General features: G+C 56.9%; 5 protein-coding genes across 5 annotated transcripts; 1 reads left to right on the forward strand and 4 right to left on the reverse strand.

Moving 5' to 3' along the window:
- Positions 1-3,852: 3,852 nt before the first annotated feature.
- COL26b_010143 (uncharacterized protein) lies at positions 3,853-5,297 on the forward strand (the record flags this gene model as incomplete). The annotated part of the gene is made up of 2 exons (XM_053182851.1): positions 3,853-4,207; positions 4,270-5,297. The coding sequence occupies 2 exons, from the start codon at positions 3,853-3,855 to the stop codon at positions 5,295-5,297; spliced, it is 1,383 nt and encodes a 460-aa protein (XP_053033212.1).
- Positions 5,298-5,507: 210 nt separating this feature from the next.
- Positions 5,508-7,145, reverse strand: COL26b_010144 (uncharacterized protein; the record flags this gene model as incomplete). Its single annotated transcript, XM_053182852.1, has 1 exon — positions 5,508-7,145. The coding sequence occupies one exon, from the start codon at positions 7,143-7,145 to the stop codon at positions 5,508-5,510; it is 1,638 nt and encodes a 545-aa protein (XP_053033213.1).
- A 767-nt stretch (positions 7,146-7,912) lies between these two features.
- Positions 7,913-9,070, reverse strand: COL26b_010145 (uncharacterized protein; the record flags this gene model as incomplete). Its single annotated transcript, XM_053182853.1, has 2 exons — positions 7,913-8,590; positions 8,660-9,070. The coding sequence occupies 2 exons, from the start codon at positions 9,068-9,070 to the stop codon at positions 7,913-7,915; spliced, it is 1,089 nt and encodes a 362-aa protein (XP_053033214.1).
- Positions 9,071-10,370: 1,300 nt separating this feature from the next.
- On the reverse strand, positions 10,371-10,766 carry COL26b_010146 (uncharacterized protein; the record flags this gene model as incomplete). Its single annotated transcript, XM_053182854.1, has 1 exon — positions 10,371-10,766. One exon carries the CDS (start codon positions 10,764-10,766, stop codon positions 10,371-10,373), a length of 396 nt encoding a protein of 131 aa, XP_053033215.1.
- Positions 10,767-17,479: 6,713 nt separating this feature from the next.
- On the reverse strand, positions 17,480-18,982 carry COL26b_010147 (uncharacterized protein; the record flags this gene model as incomplete). The annotated part of the gene is made up of 2 exons (XM_053182855.1): positions 17,480-17,563; positions 17,627-18,982. 2 exons carry the CDS (start codon positions 18,980-18,982, stop codon positions 17,480-17,482), a joined length of 1,440 nt encoding a protein of 479 aa, XP_053033216.1.
- Between the last annotated feature and the right edge of the window lie 396 nt (positions 18,983-19,378).

Raw genomic sequence — 19,378 nt, forward strand, 5'->3', positions numbered from 1 at the left:
TGACGAATACAATTTTTGGACCGAGACACACATGACTACTGGACCTCAATGCACGTTTGTTGGTATGTAGCAGGCGCCCTTGTCTCGTTCGGGCTGGATTAAATAGGAAGCTCGTACAAAGTGCGAGGGAACGACATCGATCGACGTATTGGGAGGATGCTGTATTCGGACTACACTCTTTTCCCCAATATGAGCATATCAAGGACCTGCTTTAGAACATGTAGTGCAGTTCTATTGGTCTTACAGGGGAATCTCTCGCTCTTGGCTGCATCGATGCGATCTTGTCATTTGCGACAGAATAAGGACTTGTAGTGTAGCACGTGGCTCAAAAGGCCTTCTGCATTTGCTGCCTTCGTTTTACTTACTCTGGACACCCGAGGTATTTTTATGATCTAAACCACTCGTACCCACTCTATTTTGGAGTTCATGAAGTCGTTCATCTTGAACTAATGGCCGCGGTGGCTCGTGTGCTTTTGTGAGTCCCAGCGGTTGCGATATGAGATCGTGCGTACTCTATGGAGTGCTTGAGGTTCTTTCTCAAGCCACCCAAGGTCTACATTGTCCCCATCACCTTGAGAAGGATTTTCTGAAGGTTCAATGAAGTAGTTCGCGGCTGAAGTGGTTCGCGACTGAAGACTATAGCTATCAGCGCATGGCACGGAGAGTTCTGCTATCTATGCAGGTATGAACGATGCAGAGCTTCAAGACGGCAGAGACGACACTCAGTACAATGGCAAAGGCATTTAAAATGAAAAGGTAGAGATGTGTGGTAACGGAACAGAATGTGTTCAATGCAAGTAGAGCTCCTTCCGTATAGCTCTGGAGAGGTATGCTACCAGACAGCAGATTCCAGCACGCAATACATTTGTACATGGTCTCGCAAATTTTTTCAAATCATGTCCCTATTGTTTACAATGTCAGTCATGCGACGAACCTGAGATCTTCTTGGAAACCATCAAAGTAGGTACTTGCAACCGGAGCCAAAGGTTTTGAATGAAGTTTTAGGGATCAGTCCTTTCTCGAAAAGCGCTACAACATCCATGGATGCTTAATTTTACCTTTCGCCTACTAGAATGTCAAGAACACACGGTGCCAACACGCGCCCTTGGCAGGCACCCCGTTGAACCCGGTTACTAACCAGTAGTAATCGATTTTGCTGTGCCCCAAACAGCTGCGCCTACTTTCAGCCAATACATTTATTACAGCCTGTCTGCGCCGCACCGTCGATGCCTGGCAAATTTCCAAATCATCTTGGGCGGTGACGGTTTACCCTGACATCAGGCAACGGTGAAGAGCTGTCGATTCAGATAAGAACCCGAGCATTCAACGTATGGTGTCTTGATTCTGGACCAAACAAGATTGTCGATCCCTTCATTGAGGCTTTTCTTCCGACGTTCTTTCGCGATTACAATTACCGATGTACACTGTACTAGACCCCACTAAACGCGAAGTCCGCCTCCTCAGACTGCTCGCCGGTAACGAGGCGGACGGTATCATCTGCAAACTCCACACGACATCCTTAGACAGCCCCGATGACTATGAAGCTCTTTCATATGTATGGGGTGACTGGAGCGACACGCGCACCATTACAGTTCAACAGACGGCCAAGAATGTCACTATGAATCTAGAGGTGGCGCTGCGCCATCTTCGATACCCTGACCGAGCCCGCATGCTCTGGGTGGACGTTCTCTGCATCGATCAAGAGAATGTCCAGGAGCGCAATCAGCAAGTCCGATGGATGAGTGACATTTACTCAAGCGCAACCCAAGTCGTGGTATGGCTCGGCCCAGCGACTTCGGTGGGGTTCGAAGCTATGGCTATTATCGAAAAATATGCCGCCGACAGCGAGTTGCACCGGCCAGATCTAAAGCACGATCTCGTTAAGTTGTTTCAGATGTATCATTTTCTCCACAACGAATGGTGGTCGCGCGTTTGGACGGTCCAAGAGGCTGTTCTTGCAAGACAAGTGACATGCCAGTACGGCCCTCGGCTGCTATCGGAGTCCGATCTGCTCAAAGCAGCAGCAAGCTACAGGAATCACGTATTCGTAAGACGTTGCTGCTATTCCGTCCTCGAAAGCAACAAATCACTCATCACTAGCACCGCCAACATCACTGTTGGAATGGAAACGCTGCTGGACTTGGTCAGTATTCGAGCCAACCTGCAGAAAGAGAAATTGCGGTTCGACGAGGTGACAGCGAAATTTCGTACGAGAAGAGCAACAGACCCCCGCGACAAAGTCTTTGGGCTGTTAGGAATATCGCGAGGCTTCAAGACGGCTTCGATCGATTACGCCCTAAGTGCTGCTCAAGTCTTCGAGGCGACGACGCGGGAGATTATGAGCTACTGCACGAATCTGGATATTCTCAGCCACTGCGCAAACCAGGCGTATCGGGAAACAACAACTGCCGGGCTGCCCTCTTGGGTTCCAGATTGGGGGGCTGAATACCATCCCAACGACGGCCTCTCCGGTGATTTCTATCTGACCACCCAACGTCTTGCTTTTATAGACGTCTACAATGCCTGCGGGAAGCTTACTTATACACCCTATTCCAACTTCGAAGAGAGCATTCTCTGCTTACAAGGGGTGCTTTGCAATAGGATTGAGAGAGTCGGGCGCTTGGAAAGGATTCTCATGGCTGAAACGGGCCCCAACTACCTGTTTGAGTGGTGGGAGATGCTTAACGTCGACGGGAACGCCAACCGGCCATACCGTGGAGGGGGCACCATTTCAGACGCATTCTGGCGCACGATATGTCTCAATATCGGGGTCGACGGGTTCCTAGCTGACAACGGCTCAGAGGCAAAGCAAGCTGGCTACAACCATGAGAGAATGTTCATAAGGTGCTGGGACAGTGAACTTGCCGCTTCCCACCATCTTCCCCAGCTAGAAATCTTCCGCAATTCGACAACCAAAGAGGCGTTGATCCAACATTTGATGAGGGCATCTGGCAGGCGTCAATTCTTCATCTCTACTGAGGGCTTTATTGGGCTAGGCCCGCCCGATATCGAGGTCGGAGACAAGATTTGCGTTTTCGCCGGCGGCAAAATGCCCTTCATTGTCCGGGACATGGACGATGAGACACAGGGTGGTAATAGGCCCGAGGCGGGAGCCCATTTACGCCTGCTGGGCGATGCCTATGTCCATGGCTTGATGTACGGGCAGGGGGTGAAAAGGGCTGAGCACGGGGTTGAGGAGTTGAAAGTATTCAATCTACACTGAGGACACATTCAAAAGGAGTCGAAACTCTAATTTTTGTGAGTCTTTGATACGGTGTTAGATGACCAACTCACTCATCTCCGTCATAAGCTCTACCTTCGTAGCAATCTTTATAGTGCAAGCAAATCCTGAGCCCTGATTGGCGGTCAGCACACTCGCAAGCCGTTTCGGTCCCTCAAGGAAGGGACTTTTGATCGGTAACACAAGAGTGATCTTGTCATTTACGATAGTCATACCCATGCCCAAGCTGTACGTGCAGTTGCGCAACCGTATCAAATTCAACAAGATGGAAATTCAGCGAGTTCCCAAGATGCTCCCACAGCACGGACACAGGCTTCCTAAATCCCTCCTACAAGCAGCGAGAGCGCTAGCCCAAAATGGCAGCTTGCAATCGCAAGCCACCCGCAAGCTGGACCCCGGGAGATAACCGGCCGGCGTCGGAGCCCCTCCGCTCGGGGAACCCAAACCCACCGAGGTAGCTACCTCACCTCACCAGCCTCTCATTCGCGTCGTGTCGCGGCTCTTATCACCAACGTCACCTTTCACCTTTCACCACTCATCTCAGCCTCAATTCAAACACGATTCTCAAGATGGCACCCTCAGATTCCCACCGCAACCGCACCCATCTCAAAATGGCACCCCCAATCTCGTCAGACATCTCAGACGACGAGAACGATGACTTCGTCTTCATCTCCCACTCAGACTGCAAAACATCCACCAACCCTGCCTCCTTCTCGACGCCCCTCGACGAAATCTCCGCCATCGTAAACTCCTTCGCCGAAGACCTCTGGCCCGTCAACAGAAAAATCCACGACAACCCCGAACTAGGCTACAAAGAGTTCATCGCCCACGACACCCTTACAGCCTTCATGCGCTCCCGCCCCGGCTGGTCCGTCACCCCCTCCGCCTACGGCATGGAGACCGCCTGGGTCGCCGTCTACGACACCGGCCGCAAAGGCCCCGTGGTCTCCTTCAATGCCGAGATGGGTACGCACCTCCCCTCCCCCACCCTCCCCCACCCTTCCCCCAATCTCTCTAACACCTTACAGACTGCCTCCCGGGCATAGGCCACGCCTGCGGCCACAACCTCATCGCCTCCGCCTCCGTCGCCGGCGCCCTCGCCACCGCCCTCTACCTCTCCCACCACCCGTCCCTCCCAGGAAAAATCGTCCTCTACGGCACCCCCGCGGAAGAAGGCGGCGGCGGCAAGATCCGCCTCCTCCGCGCCGGCGCCTACGCCGCCCACGGCGTCGACCTCAACCTCATCTCGCACCCAGGCATCGTCGCCGACACGTCCCTCATGCGCACCTCCGCCTACACCTCCTTTTCGGTGGAGTATTTCGGCCGCGAGGCCCACGCCGCCGCGAATCCCTGGCTGGGCATCAACGCCCTCGACGCCCTCGTCACCGCCTACACCGCGCTCTCCGCGCTGCGCCAGCAGACCATGCCCGGCGACGTGATCCAGGGCAACATCACCTCGGGCGGCGCGCGGCCGAACATTATCCACGCGTACGCCGCGGGGGACTTCGTCGTGCGCGCCGACAGCCAGGCGCGCCTGGCGGAGCTGCGCGCGCAGGTGCAGCGCTGTTTTGAAGCCGGCGCGCTCGCCACGGGCGCGAAGCTGAAGGTCACCGAGACGGGGAGCTACAAGGACCACGTGCCGAACCGACCTTTGGGGCGCAGCTACACGCGCGCGTGGAACACGCTGTCCACGAAAGACGGGAAGGGGAAGATTCCCCTGGACGAGGACGTGGACGAGATCCGCGGGCGGACGATGGCGAGCACAGACCAGGGGGATATCAGCTACGCGATGCCGAGTCTGAGTGTGGGCTTTGCGATTCCGCCGGGGGAGGGCGGGCAGGGCCCGCATAACCCCGAGTTCGCCGCGGCGGCGGGGACGCGGGAGGCGTATGAGATTAGTTTGAAGGTCGGCAAGGGGCTGGCGGCGGTTGCGGTGGATGTGTTTACGAAGGAGGGGTTGTTAGAGGAGGTGAAGAGGGCTTGGAGGAGGGATATGGGGATGGAGGAGAAGGTGGACGATGTGAGGACGAGGGGGTTGTTAAGTTGGTGGATTTGATGGCTGTGTAGAACTATGAGATATGTAAGATGGAGCAGAGGCGAACGGAACTGAACATAATTCACGAATATATCAATATCAAAAAAAGTTCATGATAGAAGGTCATCGATACTTTACAGTGGTCCCATGATATCCCTAATCGCTAACAATACACGCCCGACTCCTCATAAAGCCAATATCAAGACAATTCTTCTAACGTCCCTCGTGCCCTCACATCCTCTTCGCCCCCATCTCCTCGCTCCCGAAGTCATCCCACTCCTCCCGCCCAATCTTCCTCGAAATCCACACGCCCACGCCCGTCACCGCGCAGCTGCCCAGGAACCACCCCTCGAACCACCAGTCCACGAACCGCGGCTCCAGCGCCCCCTCCAGCGCATCCCCGACCGCGCTGCCCATCTCCCGCGGCAGGTTGCTCCGCAGCAGCAACGCCGCGCTGATCACGTACACCGCCGCCACCTGCCCAATCACCAGCGCCAGGTTCGCCTGCGCCTGGTACAGCAAGCCCGGCATCCACTTGCTGAAGAGGCGGAACGTCTGCAGCACGCTGTTGGCGCTCGCCGCGAGAATTACCCCCGATAACAGGAACGAAATCTGCCGCGCCCACGCGATCTGGTCCAGCTTCGGGTCCCAGTGCCGCGCCAGCAGGCCCAGGAAGCGGTTGATGGGGTCCGAGGAGCTGAAGCTCGCTGCCGGGTAGTACGCCCGCCGCAGCGTCGCCATCAGCGTCGCGAGGATGCGGTACAGGCAGTAAAGGCTGAAGACAAAGTGCGGCACCGCGAGGACCTTGCCCCACGCCGTCTTGGCCCGCTCGTCCGCCTCCCGCCGGCTGCGCATCATGCCCAGGCTTGCGCCGAGGTTCGCCTCCATCGTCTCGAGCCCAGCAATCTCCAGCCTCAGCGCCTTCATCTCCGCCTCGTCGCCGTTCATCCCCCTCACGGCGCCCAGCATCTTGCCCATGAACCCGCCCGATGAAGAGCTGCTGGCCGCAGCCGCCGCCGCGTCGCGCGCCTTCCGCTCCAGCGCCTGCAGTCGGTGTCTCTTCGTAATCAGCATCTCGTTCGTCGCCTCCAGCCCGGCCTCCTTCCGCGTGATGTCCGTCTCCGTCACCGGCCTCTTGCGCCGGTCGTTAACCGCGCCCAGCGTGTGCCACGGGCTCGACACCGCCGCGAACCCGCTCAACATCGCCATCAGCGAGATCCCAATCACCCCGATCCGCTCCAGACACGCCCTCAACACGCCCCCTCCCGGCGTCTTCTCCAGCCCGACCATCCTCCCCAGGCTCCAAAACGCAAACAGCCACCCCGCAAACACGGCGCCCTGCACCCCCCACGCCACCCTCGGCACGCGGCCCCTCCCGTCCCTCTGGAAACTCCACCCCGCCCCCGCCACCACGCTCTGGATCTCCAGGAACGGGATCACGCCGACCAGCAGCACCAGCAGCGTCGGCACAGTCACCCTCAACCCAACCTCCCGCGCCCGCGTCCCCACCACGTCTGAGACCTCGCACAGGATCAGCTCCCCCAGCACCGTCGCCAGCCCGACCGTCACGCAGAACACCCCCGCCGCGACCCGCCGCCGCGCGCTCTTTTGCCCGTGCTCCGCGTGCGCCTGCCGCAGTGTCGCCGGCGCGTGGGCGGGCAGGTAGTGGTCCTCGCCGTCGTGCGCGTCGTGCACGCGGGCGAGCCGCGGGAAGATGGAGCGGTTGGCGACCGTCGCGACGGCCGCGAAGGTGAGGAGGAACGGCGACAGCGAGAATATCAGCCCCAGCGTTGAGGGGGCGGCGTTGGGGTCCACGGCCGCGCATGCGTCCTCGTCGCAGGCGGACGAGAAGAAGCGGAACCAGGGCATCTGGGGCGGCTTGTGGCGGGGCTTTCGCGCGCTGTCGGGATCGAATGGGCGTGGGACATGTGTCTGTGGAGGTGGTAGTGTTCGTCGTCGTGCTCGGATTGCGACAGATGCAGCATCGCTGAGTGTCGGCGAGCTGTGTGATTTATTTATTCTTTGTGTTTCGAGGTGAGATTTCAACGCGGGATTCGCAAGGCTGGGGTCGACATTGTCTGCAGTATGTTGTCGATCTTCGGACACCCGTTGCTGAGACGGGCGTTGGGAGGACAAGGTATGGCATTCGTCACGCTTTGTCGGAGTTTGCTCCAGCCACGATGACCTGGCCTTAGCTGGAGCTTCAGCCACATTTGGTGGGTAAAGCCACCCAGGGCGCCGCCGGGCTGTTGCAAGTGGCCAATCGACGTGGAGGAAAGACTCACTCACTGCAGCTTGATGGGGAGCTGTCCTTAGCATCTAATGCAGGTTGGTCGTGATGCCGCTTGAGCAGTGCTACATTGCGTCACGATATGGGGAAGCATAAAATGGTACCTGGTCATTTCTCTCTTTTATTGGGTATCTACCCGTGGGCCTCTTCATAACGAGACCTACGCCAAACGCTTGATCGCGACCTGGTCATCTTGGGCGACCTTTGCAACGCACCCTCTCGAATAAAAATACCCTGCCCACGTTGGCAACCAAAACGCCTCTCCATAGATGATGTATTCCTGTACGTCTTTTGACCTCATTCCCTAAAGACCAGCATCAATCCGCTAGCATTCCCGTCCGTAGCATCAACCGGTGCTACTAGTGCGCGACTCCTTCGAGTCGTCATCCTCATCATCCTCTGCATTTCCGGTAGAGTCAAGACTCGACTTCCGGTTCTCGCGGAGCAGAGCGGCAGCCTCACCGACCTCCATCTTGTGGAGCCTCTCTTTCTGGTTCGAGTTGATGAGCTGGTCGCCGGACACGACTTCGAATTCGTCTTCCTCCTCATCGTCGTCGTCGTCGCTATCGCCGGTCGTGCTAGGCGGTGCTTTGGCCGACGCTGCAGACGTAGTCTGTGACAGGTTGCTGTACCCTCGTGGCTGTAGATACGAATTGGGGTCGATGGGCTTAATGGTGGGATCGAAAGAAGCAGGCAGTCCAAGTGCCTTCGCCACCTGGTGGGCCTCCTCGTCCGGTGTATGCCTGATTTCGACCTCGTACATGCTGCTGCGCTCGCTATCGGCCTCGTGCCTGCCCCCCGTTGCCGACAGCATTTTGACGTATGTCTGTCGCTCTGAGTCGTTTTGTCTCTTATTCTTCTTCTTCTCTCGCTTCTCGGTCGGGCGAACGACAACGACGGGAACCGGGGAGTACTGCAGACAGTACTTGGAGAAGGAGTTTCGGGTGTTGACGAGGCCTTGGAGACCTCCGAGGGATCGACCACGGGTACCTACGATGAGCATAGCAGGTTGGTAGATTTGGATCTGAGTTCATATTCGTCAGCTTTGCGCTCTCCATTTAGTTCGCCAGGAGATTTCAGCGTGGCCACTCACCAGCTTCTGGAAGGTCGAGTGCAGTTTTCCGCAGGCGTATTCCAGAACAACACTGATGGCTCGGTTTGCGCCGTTGCGCTTAAGAATCGACTCCATAACCTTATTGGCATCCTTTTGGTACGCATCGTTATCGGTGCGCACTTCCTTTTCAATGACGCGCACGCACACAATCTCGTCGCCATCATCGACAAGCTCGTCGAGCAGCCATTGCAACGCATAGTCGGAATAGGAGTGCTCGTCGACGCCGACCATGAATGTACGCGACCTCCTCTGGGCCTGGTACCCCTTATGTCTGACATTCAACGTCAGCGACGGCGTGTTGTTCTTAGTGGCCTCGCCCAGCGGCAGATTGTCGAATGCGACATGTGTCTGGAACCTGTCCGGCGCGGGGGTTTGAGTTAGCGTTGCCATTAAGAAACGATGTCAGCGAGAAGCAAAGCCCGCAACGAGTTGTGCGACGAAGTTTTTGTTTGACGAAGACGCGATAGAAAAGCTGTGGAGTGTGAAAATGGACACGGCGACTGGCCAGGATCGGGGAAGAAAAATCGACAAGCGCCTTGGGTGCTGCGTTTGGTGGTGAGACAGAGACTTGGAGGCAGCCGACACCAAAAGCAGGGAAACTGGTTGGATGGATTGCGACACAGCACTGACAGCGTCCGTTCCCCCTCCAGCTTAGGTACGGCTCATTCCGGGCCAAGCGTGGCTGTGGATGAGCGACTTTGGCGCCTCCTCGGCCTCCTTTGTGAAGGGTAAACGAAGAGGCACAGGCGCAATCAGCGGGGTAGTGGGGTCAATGATGAACAGCCCTGGCGAATTGCAGCGCCTCCTCTTCTAGCAGTGTCGTGTGATCGTGTGGGAAATTGCAACGTTCTGCTGGCCGCTGCATTCGGATGGAGGGGAAGAAACCGTGCGGCGATGGTCGAGAGGCTTCAACACCGTAGACAACGACGCCTTCCGCCTCCGCCTCTTGAATATTTTTTGTTGTTTGTTGTTTGTGCAATGGGCGCAATCCCAGGCAGTTCGTCCTAGCAACAACATTGGCAACTCGGTTGATGCTTGTTTCGCATGAAGAAGGGGTCCTTTCCCGCAGAGACGCCGTCATGACTAAGGTTAGACTTGGGATGCGGCGGCGGCAGTGTCGTCGAACCCCACCATTCCCGGCCCAGCTCCACGACCATCAGACACTGGAGTCAGCACCCGCATCCCGCATCCCCCGTCTTTGGCAGCTTTCAATGGGCAGCCAGTCGACAGTCGCATTCTGCCCGCATCAAGCATGCTGCCCAACTGCTGCTTTGGGACGTCATAAGAGGTGGGTACGTGTGAGTGACGGCCGCACCCTACAAGTCCAAACTATCCTTCATGTACTGTTGTTTGCGCCAACCAGGACAAGTTGGCTTGCAGATATGCCGCGGAAACGTCGGCTGTGACTGGACCCAGGAGGTTCTTCATTCGTTCCATGTTGCCAATCGACTGGAAAGCTGCTGCACTGCGTGAGGTATACAGATATCACGGTAGGTAAGGCAGCATAAGCATATGAGCTAGACAGGCTCCCAAGCCACACTGCAGCTTGTGCATCCGACTTTGCCGGCGACATTGCCCATCTTCGCTCGACCTCATAAAAGGTTCGGCTGCCCCAACTCGGAGCCTCAACGTCCAACGTCTCCGGTGGAGTGTGCATTTCAAACGAGAGACAGCGAGGAAATTGTTGCGCTTACCTGTCATGAGCAGGAGACGACGCTCTAATGCGCTCCTTGTCTGTTGTTCTCTTGGCTCCTTGCGGCAGCGATAGGTTTCGAACCGGTGCAAACGTCAGCGATCCTATCGACGACCCCCTATGCCTTCCGGCGAACGACTCGGTCCTGGACGATTCGGCAGAGAAGCTTCCTTTTGCGCTCTCCAAAGACGGACTTGCAAAGCTCGAGAGTGTCGTAGCACGGCTCAACGCTCCAGCATCTCCACCCTTAGCATCCTCCTCTTTCTTCTGCGACTCGAGGGAGAAGTAATCCGCATTGGACTTGTCTTTGGGCTGCAACGGGGACTTGGGCGAAATGTCCGCCGAGTCGGGGCTCTGGACGGGGAGCGTCGTACGGGGGCTAGGACCCGACATCGTGTGTCGTCGGGGAGGGTTCTGAGTCTGCGGTGGCGGTGAAGGTTTTGGCAAAGATATCTTGCGCGGCGGCGGGGGCAGCGGCGGCGAGGGTGTGTCTTTTGTGGATTTCTTGTTCTTCTTTTTTGAGCTTTGGGGCAGCAGGAATACGCTACGCCAGTTATCTGTTGGCCGCATCGGTAGGCTTCACGACAGCTGTGGAAACCCGGTCAGCATGAGGGACTGAGGGAGCAATTCGCGGCCAGCAGATGTTGGTTGCAAAGTCGCACTTCGGCTGGACCCCTAAAAGAGTGGATCGCAGTCGCGAAACGAGACGTCTTCCGTGGACCGACCAGCTGAAAGAAAGAAAAAGCCCCAACGGTGTGGATTTACGCGCGGAGATGGCTGATGGTGGACTGACTACACGGTCTAAAGCAGGAAAGGGGCGTCTGTCGACTGGCGTGCGAATCGAACAGAGACGGTCAGAGCGTTTCTGGCCGTTGTGTGCTCCTGGCAAGATACGATAGCTCGGACGGGTGCGACGGTACGAATACAGGCAGAGGGCGGTAGTTGTGGTTGTTGGCACGGGTCGATGCTGATTCAGGTGAAGTCTGATGTGGTATTGGCTTTTACTTTTGCTTTGCCATGTGCGGAAAACCTTCTGTGTAATAAGGCTGGTCGACAAAAAGGTAATTTTCGAAGGAGGATCCGAAAAAAAGACTGGGCAAAGAGGAAAAAAAACTCCGGTGTTGGTGATTCGGCAAAGCTGAGCAGGGCTGTGTATCGTGGGCGCGCGTGGGTTTGGCTGCGGAGCGTCTTCTTTTATGGAAGCGGTTCGGCGTATGTAAGAGGCGGTTATGCCAAGGCTGGCGGGGCCTCACAAGGCGCAGATTTGCCTGGAGATGGTGTTGTTGTCGATACAGGAGAGGGAGTTCTAACGAGACGGGGTGTGGCGTGGCGGTAGCGCGTCTCCTAGGTCCGAAGGGTCAGGAAATATGGTTTGGGTTGCTGCTGCTGCTGCTGTGACTTTGGGTAGCAGACCAGACCAGACCAGACCAGGCCGACGAGATGAGGTGAGCAGGTGATCGTTGACCGGGATGGCAGCTGTTGAGTCGACGGTGCGCCGCGCAGAGATGAGCTTGGCTAAACGAGATGGAGCCACCGAAGAAGTACCCAAGCGGGAAGAATGCAGCGGAAAGGTACGCAACAGTCGAGACCCGAGTTCGTGGTAGACATGCGCCGGAGAAGGAGTCCAGTATCTTGGCTGCGGGGAGCAGCGGCGCGGACGGCGTGGAATGGGGAGAGGATAAGACAACTGGGAAGAGAAGAAGCTCGAGAATGGTGTTGTAAAAGTCTGGGCATGCGTCGGTTACGTTATAATGCGAGAGGAAAAGCAAATAGCCGTCCGTCACAGAGACACCTGGATGGGCATGAGGTAGGTGGACGTGCAAAAAAGAATAAGTCGGGTGTCTGTGTCTGTAGGGCAAGCAGGTCTTGCATGCGGAGGATCTCTCTCATCTAAGTACAAGGGCATTCTACTTTTTCTTTCTGCCCCTCCCTCGTTTGCAAGAGGCGGAGGGAGGGTGCACATCTTGAATGTGACGCACAGCGCCGTGGGCCTTGGAGGGCATGCAACCAGCAGCAACGCAGCAGCCGTAGCAGCAATGGAGCAGCAAGGATATGTGAGGGGTGCGCTGCGGTGCCCTGGCCAGACCCAGACAGCCTGGGTCTTGATGCTGAGGTGAAGTGTGAGTCTGCCAGCTGCATGGTGGAAAGGAGGGAAGCTTCCAGGGAAGGGGGAATAGGGAGGGGAGAACACCAACACTGGCAAAGGCAAACAGGATGGTGGTGGTGCTGGTGCTGCTGAAAGGGGAAGGGCGAGGTGAGGGATCCAAGGATGACGGCAGAAGGGTGGAGGAGGAGAATGGAGGACGGGGCACGAGATGGAGGGGAGGGGCCCGGGAAGCAGGCACTGGGTGTCTTGAGGGAAGGCAGGGGTTTACCTTCCTTACACCTACCTGCCTTACACTTTAGAAGTAAGGTAGAAGTAGGATACAGGTGAGGCAAGAGAGTCTTTGAGGAATGTGTGCAGTATATAATTGGAAAGAATGACTATTACCTCGGGACATGGCACCTTCTCTACTTACGACTTCGAAAATAAATAGCCTTTGGAGGAAAGAGCACTTCAGTTTGATTAGGAATGAAGGGCATGGAAAGTCAAGAGGGAACCTCTACTTTGCCCACGAGGCAGGTATCGCAGCAAGTACCTGCCCGTAGGTGCCTTCCAAGACAGCTGAAGGCAGGTGAGGTGTAGCTGGGGAAGCTAGGGCCACAGCCAGGCACCTGCTGGTCCAGCTGCACCTGCTGCACCTGATCCTGCCCTCCTGGAATGGAGAATGGTACTGGACGACAGCACGGAGGAAGGCCCGATGAACACTCTTTCCGTTTGCTTCAGAACGAGACAGAACACATCATCGCCTTCTCGTCTCCCACTTTTACCCATCCCAAGGACCTCTTTTCAAGGAAAACCCTACCATTCACAGCACCCGCCCGACACAAGATCAGCCAGGCACGTTAACTCTCCGGCGATCTCATCTCATATCTCATCCCTCACGACCTTCGGACCGCATGCCCTGGCCGCCTAGACAGCTCCCCAGTCCCAGGATTCGGTCGCCAGCCCCAAAATAACCTGAGAACACCACCCAAAACTCGCCAAGACCACCCAAGTACCGAGTCCAACCATCCAGTGCCTCTAACGGCTCTCATTACACATCTGCCTGCCTTTCAAGCTTCTCGGGACCCGTTTCCAAGCACCCGCCACTGCCTCATCCCTGTCCTCTCGACGCCGGACTGCTGCAGACTTACACCCTCTATCGAGACGGCCGCGGCTCGACCAGAACTGACTCGACTCAACTCCAACCGACGGAATGAACGACTCTTCGGATATTCGCCCATACCTATCCCTATCCATACGGATACCTAAGCATTCGCCATCCGCACCCCGGCGCCTGCTGCGCTCTCGAGTCTGCCCGGTGTTTGCTACCACGGTGCTGTCGGCGCCTGCAATGACATGACATGGCATGACGGCGCTCTTTGGGGGCCGGCGTGCCTCTGTCAGTGGCCCTCCTTGACGTACGCCGACGTGGACGGTACCTAGACTACAGACACCTTACAGAGTGCCTGGCGCATCAGACGCCGTTAGAACCACGCTTTCAACCAGGCATTTCGGCGAATGCTACACCGTGGCACGCCTCGACTGGGACATACATGATGCCTACGCACACCTTGCCCTCTGTCGCCATATTCTCTGCGAAACCTCCTCACCATCATACCACATTCCCATATTTCCCGTCTCACAAACCCCCGAAACCCAACAATCCCACCAACGTGGGCGGCGGCACGCGGCAGCTTGGTACGCCAAGCGGATTGTCGCAGCCAGCGGGCCCCTCCGCCGAGTTCCTCTAGGTTCTCCGGGGGGCCTCATCGCCAGCAGTTTGCGCCAAACCCCAAGCACAGCTACTGCACAAGCACACTCAACATCGCATTGGACCGACGCATTCCCACGTCTGCCCAGACGGCTCTCCGAGTGCTAAGATTGTCCCCGTTGCTCACTTGCTCGACTCATCACGACCGCGACCCTCCATCTCGTTCTTCTCGTCCACTCGTCAACCTCCAACACGGTCTTGGCAAACCACTCAACCATGTCGGTCCCAGGCTTCCAGCATCCAGGATGGATGAGAAGGTTGTCGTCCACCGCGGTCCTCACAGCAACCTCGAGTCGGTGTGCGCGCCGCCCTAAACCGCTTCTTCTGGCTCACAACTCCAACCTTGCTTCTTTTCATTTTATTCTCGTTAATGAGCCGGCATGCCTCTGATGAGAGCCCCGTCAGCCAACCTCGCAAGCCGGCCCAGCCAATCCACACTTCGTGCCCAACGCCAAGGCCCGCGCCAAGACAACTGTATCTTTTGTGCTGCTTTGGTGCCCCCTAGCCCTGGGTTTCTTTTCACTTCTGTGACCCGACGACGTGCAGGGCTTGATGGGCTTGGGTGGGCGGCGGCTCGCTTCCTTACCCTCTTCTTCGGCGCGCAAATCTCTTGGCCAGGACCCATCGACGTCGCAGGAAGCCGTCTTGGTCACTGGGGTTCGACTCGAGAGGTTGGCTCCCTGGCGCCCTCCACTGTCGAGACAAGACAGTAAGCCCGAGAAGGGAAACATGCAAAGCCAAAAGGGACGTGTTTCCAAGATACCAAGCCGGCAACCACAAGCGGTCGGGAAGAGGCAGCCCATGCCAAGCTGAGAGTGAAGATGGTGCCCATCTTCGCTCATTCCTCGCCATCTGGAATATTCCTGTGGTTGCCATGGCCCATGATGCCATTCGCAGCACATTGGTCTGCCCAGAAATCAGTCCCGATCTTCCGGCCTGCACGTCCTTGTCATCGATAACGTCTCACACTTGCTGTGTTACCTCTCACTGACAAGATGCGCAGAGACAATCTGTGCCGCTTTTTCTTGCAGGCTCACCGAAACAAATCGAGCAAGGTCCCCTATCGGCTTGCAATCAACCGACCAGCCAAATGGCTTGCCTGAGCCACGGGTTTGGTCGGGGGCGGTCGTCGCTTGTCATCTATTAACTTTCACCCCGCCGGTGGGAGCTGTCGACTTCATGATTGATGTTAATTTCAGACGTCGCCGCTGATCGACGGCACATTTTCAAGCCTTGAAAGATAACGGTTCAACAAACCGGCTAATTGTCAGCGTGAAATTGAAATCAGATCGTGGGCTGAGGAGGGCTAATCGCGCGCCACGCTGTCGCATCTTCGGATGGCATTTACGGTGACAATAGATGCGGTGTGAGGTCTATCAAAGCGGCCCTGACGCAGCTTTAACGTTGCTGTGTGGCACACAGTCAGCCATTTCGTTAAGCTCGACCTCCCACCTGCTCCTTCGTGCAGCTTTCCTATCTGACTTACAGCCGACAACCACTCATCACCAGCGCTTCCTGTCAGCCAAGCGCAGAGATTGTGCAAATCTGCAACCTCACTTCTAGATTCCGCGATCGCTTGCGTAAGTTCAAACGTAATCCTGCGCGCTCGCCATCCTGCATGCCGATGCACCTGCAATAGCCGAGCGACAACATCCTCATTCATCGTCGAGTCTCCGCCAACACCCCAGTTGACCCAGAAGACGACGTCAAGCGCGCCCGTGATCTGCGTTTCTGTCGGATTCCCAGATCACACCTCAAGGTAAACTCTTGGCAACTACAAGAGACAAACGAAACAAGCACACGCACACACGCAGGACAAATCTGACTCGCAGAAACTCAGCCAAGACACAAGAGCAAGAATCTAGGACAGCTAGAGCGAATAACGTGAGACACCGTTCATCATTAAACCGCTAGCCTCACGCAAGTGGCACATGTTCAACCACACCAGATAATGTTCCTTGGGGAACATAGGCCTCCAATTTTTCTGTGCGGATCAGCCCGTCCCTCCCGATCATTTCCCCGGTCTGCCGACGCAGGCTTGAGGACGGACACAATGCCTCAATGGGAAGGCATATTCCCCGCGGGCTCCGCTTCATCGTCGCAAGATAATCGGCCATCGGGAGTGCGGGAGGCGGTTCCATCATCCATGGAGACCGCGGGGTCAAGGGGCCGGCGGTCTTCTGTGGGATCTGGCAAACGCTTCTATCTGAACGGTTAGATCTCAGCCTCCGCCTTGAGATTCCCGGACGAGGGGCCAGGATAGCCCCTCACTCCCATCACCATCCCCGCCTCGGGAGACGCTCCAGGCTTTCCCCCTCCCGTGGCAACTTCAGCCCGTTCAACCGCCACGGGTGTCAAGGTTCAGCACCGCAGCGACCGGAGGCTTTGAAAAATGTCCGCACATTCCCAGAAGCACATGTCCGGACATCAAAAACTGCATCAAAACTGCAAACGTACCCAGGCGCAGGCCTTGGCGTGTTTCTCTCGCCAGGTTTCACATCAGAGGCTTTCACGCGAGGAAAGTAATCTAAGGCACAACGTCGAGGTGACAAAAATAGGTTGCGCTCGACGACCTCATCACAAAGCCTTCTCATTTCGAGGGTACGAGGCACACGGCACAGACCGATCTTGACTGAATCTCTTGACTTGACTTCTTTACGGAACATTGCCCGCCTGCAGCCAGTGAAACTCTCCGGGTAGGAGCAGCCTCGATCGGCGCGACGAGCTCTACATGAGTGATCTTGTCCCATTCACCAGGGAGCCCTGGCCCTGGGGCAACCCTTTTTCTCCGTCTCAGCCTTCCGCACATTGTTCGCTTCCCCCTGAGGCCTCGAATTGATTCGGAATGGACATCGATCGTACTCTTCAATTCTAATTATTCCCTTTGGTTCACTTCATCCCGCCCAGCCAACCAGGCCCAGTGTTCCAGGAAGCAAAGACGCCTGAACGCCGTAACAATGCGAGCATCCCATCCTCCGGGCCTCCCTCGTTTTACCATCCCATGATTTTGCTTTTCTCCCCTCTCCCCCTTCGTCTGCCTCGACCACAAGTGTCGTCAGTGACGAGATCAAAAGTTTTCACCTCCCGACGGCAGGTCTGGTAGAAAAACACCATAGGACTCTCTCTGCCCAAACCTGGTCGGCCCCCTCTCTCAACACACAGCTGTTTCTCCCCTGTTTTCCAATAAGTGGCCAGCTGCACATCACTCTTGCCTCCTGGTTGTATAGGGCCCTAGTTCTCTGCCATCGCTCAAGCGTACGTGCGGGAGAGGTTGCGGAGGTACCAGTCCACCAGCTTGCGTCCGACCTTGGCCTCGGAGATGTGGATCAGGTCCTAAAATCGCATGTTAGCTTTGCTGCTTTATTTGAAATCGTGAACGTAGAGGGGTCTACTTACACCCTGCATAGCGTAGTCAAGGTCGCTAACGTTGACCAGGTCGCCGTCCAGCAGGCTGCCGTCGGTCCAGCGGAGCTGCTTGGTGCGCTGCTTGTTAACGAGGAGCCAGGAGCGGAGCTCGTCGGGCTTGACCTCGAGGAAGCCGGCGAGCTTGTTGAGGTCCATGGTGGTGTAGAGGCGCAGGTAGGACTTGACGGTGGGGCTCATCATGTTGGTCTTGACCTCGTCCATGAAGATGGCGAGGTGGTGCTCGACGGGGTCGATGTTGGACTCCGGGTTGTCAAAGTCGGGGGGCACGGGGGAGATGAACTTGGGGCAGGCGGCGCGGAAGAGCTCCTCGAAGATGGGCAGGGACTCGGGGCCGCCGCGCTGGAGCTTGAGGAGCTGGTCGCCGTACTTCTCGCGCAGGGCGGAGTGGATGGTGTCGTCGAGACGGGTGGGGTGGAAGGCGACGCAGATGGCGATGAGGGCGTACATCTGGTCGTTCTTCTTGGTGATGGAGTCGTACTGGGCGTTCTTCTGGAAGTTCTTGGTGCGGCTGACGTAGACCAGGATGTGGTTGAACATGCGGATGGCGTCGGCGTAGCGGTGCATCATCATGTAGGAGAAGCCGACGTAGTAGTACGTGGTGAAGTGGGCGGCCATGACGCGGGCGAACATGGCCTTCTTGTTGAGCTCGATGTCGTCGAGCGTCTTGAGGGCGAGGCTGAAGTCGCCGAGCAGGCAGTGAACGCGCAGCAGCCCGATGATGGAGAAGTAGCCGAGCATGCGGTACAGGTTCTTGGTGCCGTACTCGCCGGCGACGGCCATGGGGTCCTCGTTACGGCGCATGGCGGCCAGCTGCTCGGTGATCTGGGAGCGCTGGATGAGCGAGTAGAGGACGTTGAGGACCGAGTAGCAGCCCCAGGTGTTCGGGTTCTCCTTGAGGACCTGCATCTCCTCCTCGTTGGAGGCCTGGCGGGCGATGCGCATGCGGTACGAGGAGAAGGAGTTGAACTGGTAGATGAACTCGTCGATGACGTCCCAGGCCCAGTAGTACGAGGGCGGCTCGAGGTCGACGGGGCCCTCGGAGTTGAGGATGAAGTGGAAGAGCGAGCAGTAGCTGTCGTAGCTCTGGAACTTGACCTCGAGGGGCGCGGAGAAGTCGAGGGGCTGGGCGGCGGCGGCGAGACGCGACTGGATGTCGTCCGTCTGCTGGGCCATGGTCAGGCTGTTGACCTGCTCGAGGTCCTCGCCGATGATGCCATCCTCGTACTGGACCTGCTCCTTGTAGTCGTTGACGAGGGCCTCCTCCTCGACGTCGCTGTCGTCGTCCATGGTGCGGACGGGCCGCTCTCCGTTCTGGTAGCCGCTCATTTTTTTTTGGTAGTCGGTGTCGGTTCTATCCTTCTCCGGGGTTCGTTACCTGGAAAAGAAAAGAACAGAAAGGAGGAAAGAAAAAAAAAAAGGAGGACGGCAAAATTGCTCGTCGTCTGTCGGCTCGCAGGGTGGTGGTTGAGGACAGGTAGGCGGTGCGGCGGTCGTTCTCGGAGCGATCGCTTGTCTCGTTCGGGGGAGGAGGAGGGAGGGTGGGAGTGGGGGTGGGCAAAATTTGATGTCCGCTCGCGATAACCTCAGCAAAATGCCCCCTCAATACGTGACCTTCTGCGGGATGTGTGTGGCCGTTCACTCACGGGAAAAAACGACAAGGTGCCAAAAACCCTAAGCGAATGGTACCGCTCCGGTAGAGCGATGGCGCTCGGATGATGCATA

The sequence above is a fragment of the Colletotrichum chrysophilum genome (genome assembly GCF_026319265.1).
Source record: "Colletotrichum chrysophilum strain AFK26 chromosome Unknown scaffold_105, whole genome shotgun sequence".
Classification (NCBI taxonomy): Eukaryota; Fungi; Ascomycota; class Sordariomycetes; order Glomerellales; family Glomerellaceae; genus Colletotrichum; species Colletotrichum chrysophilum.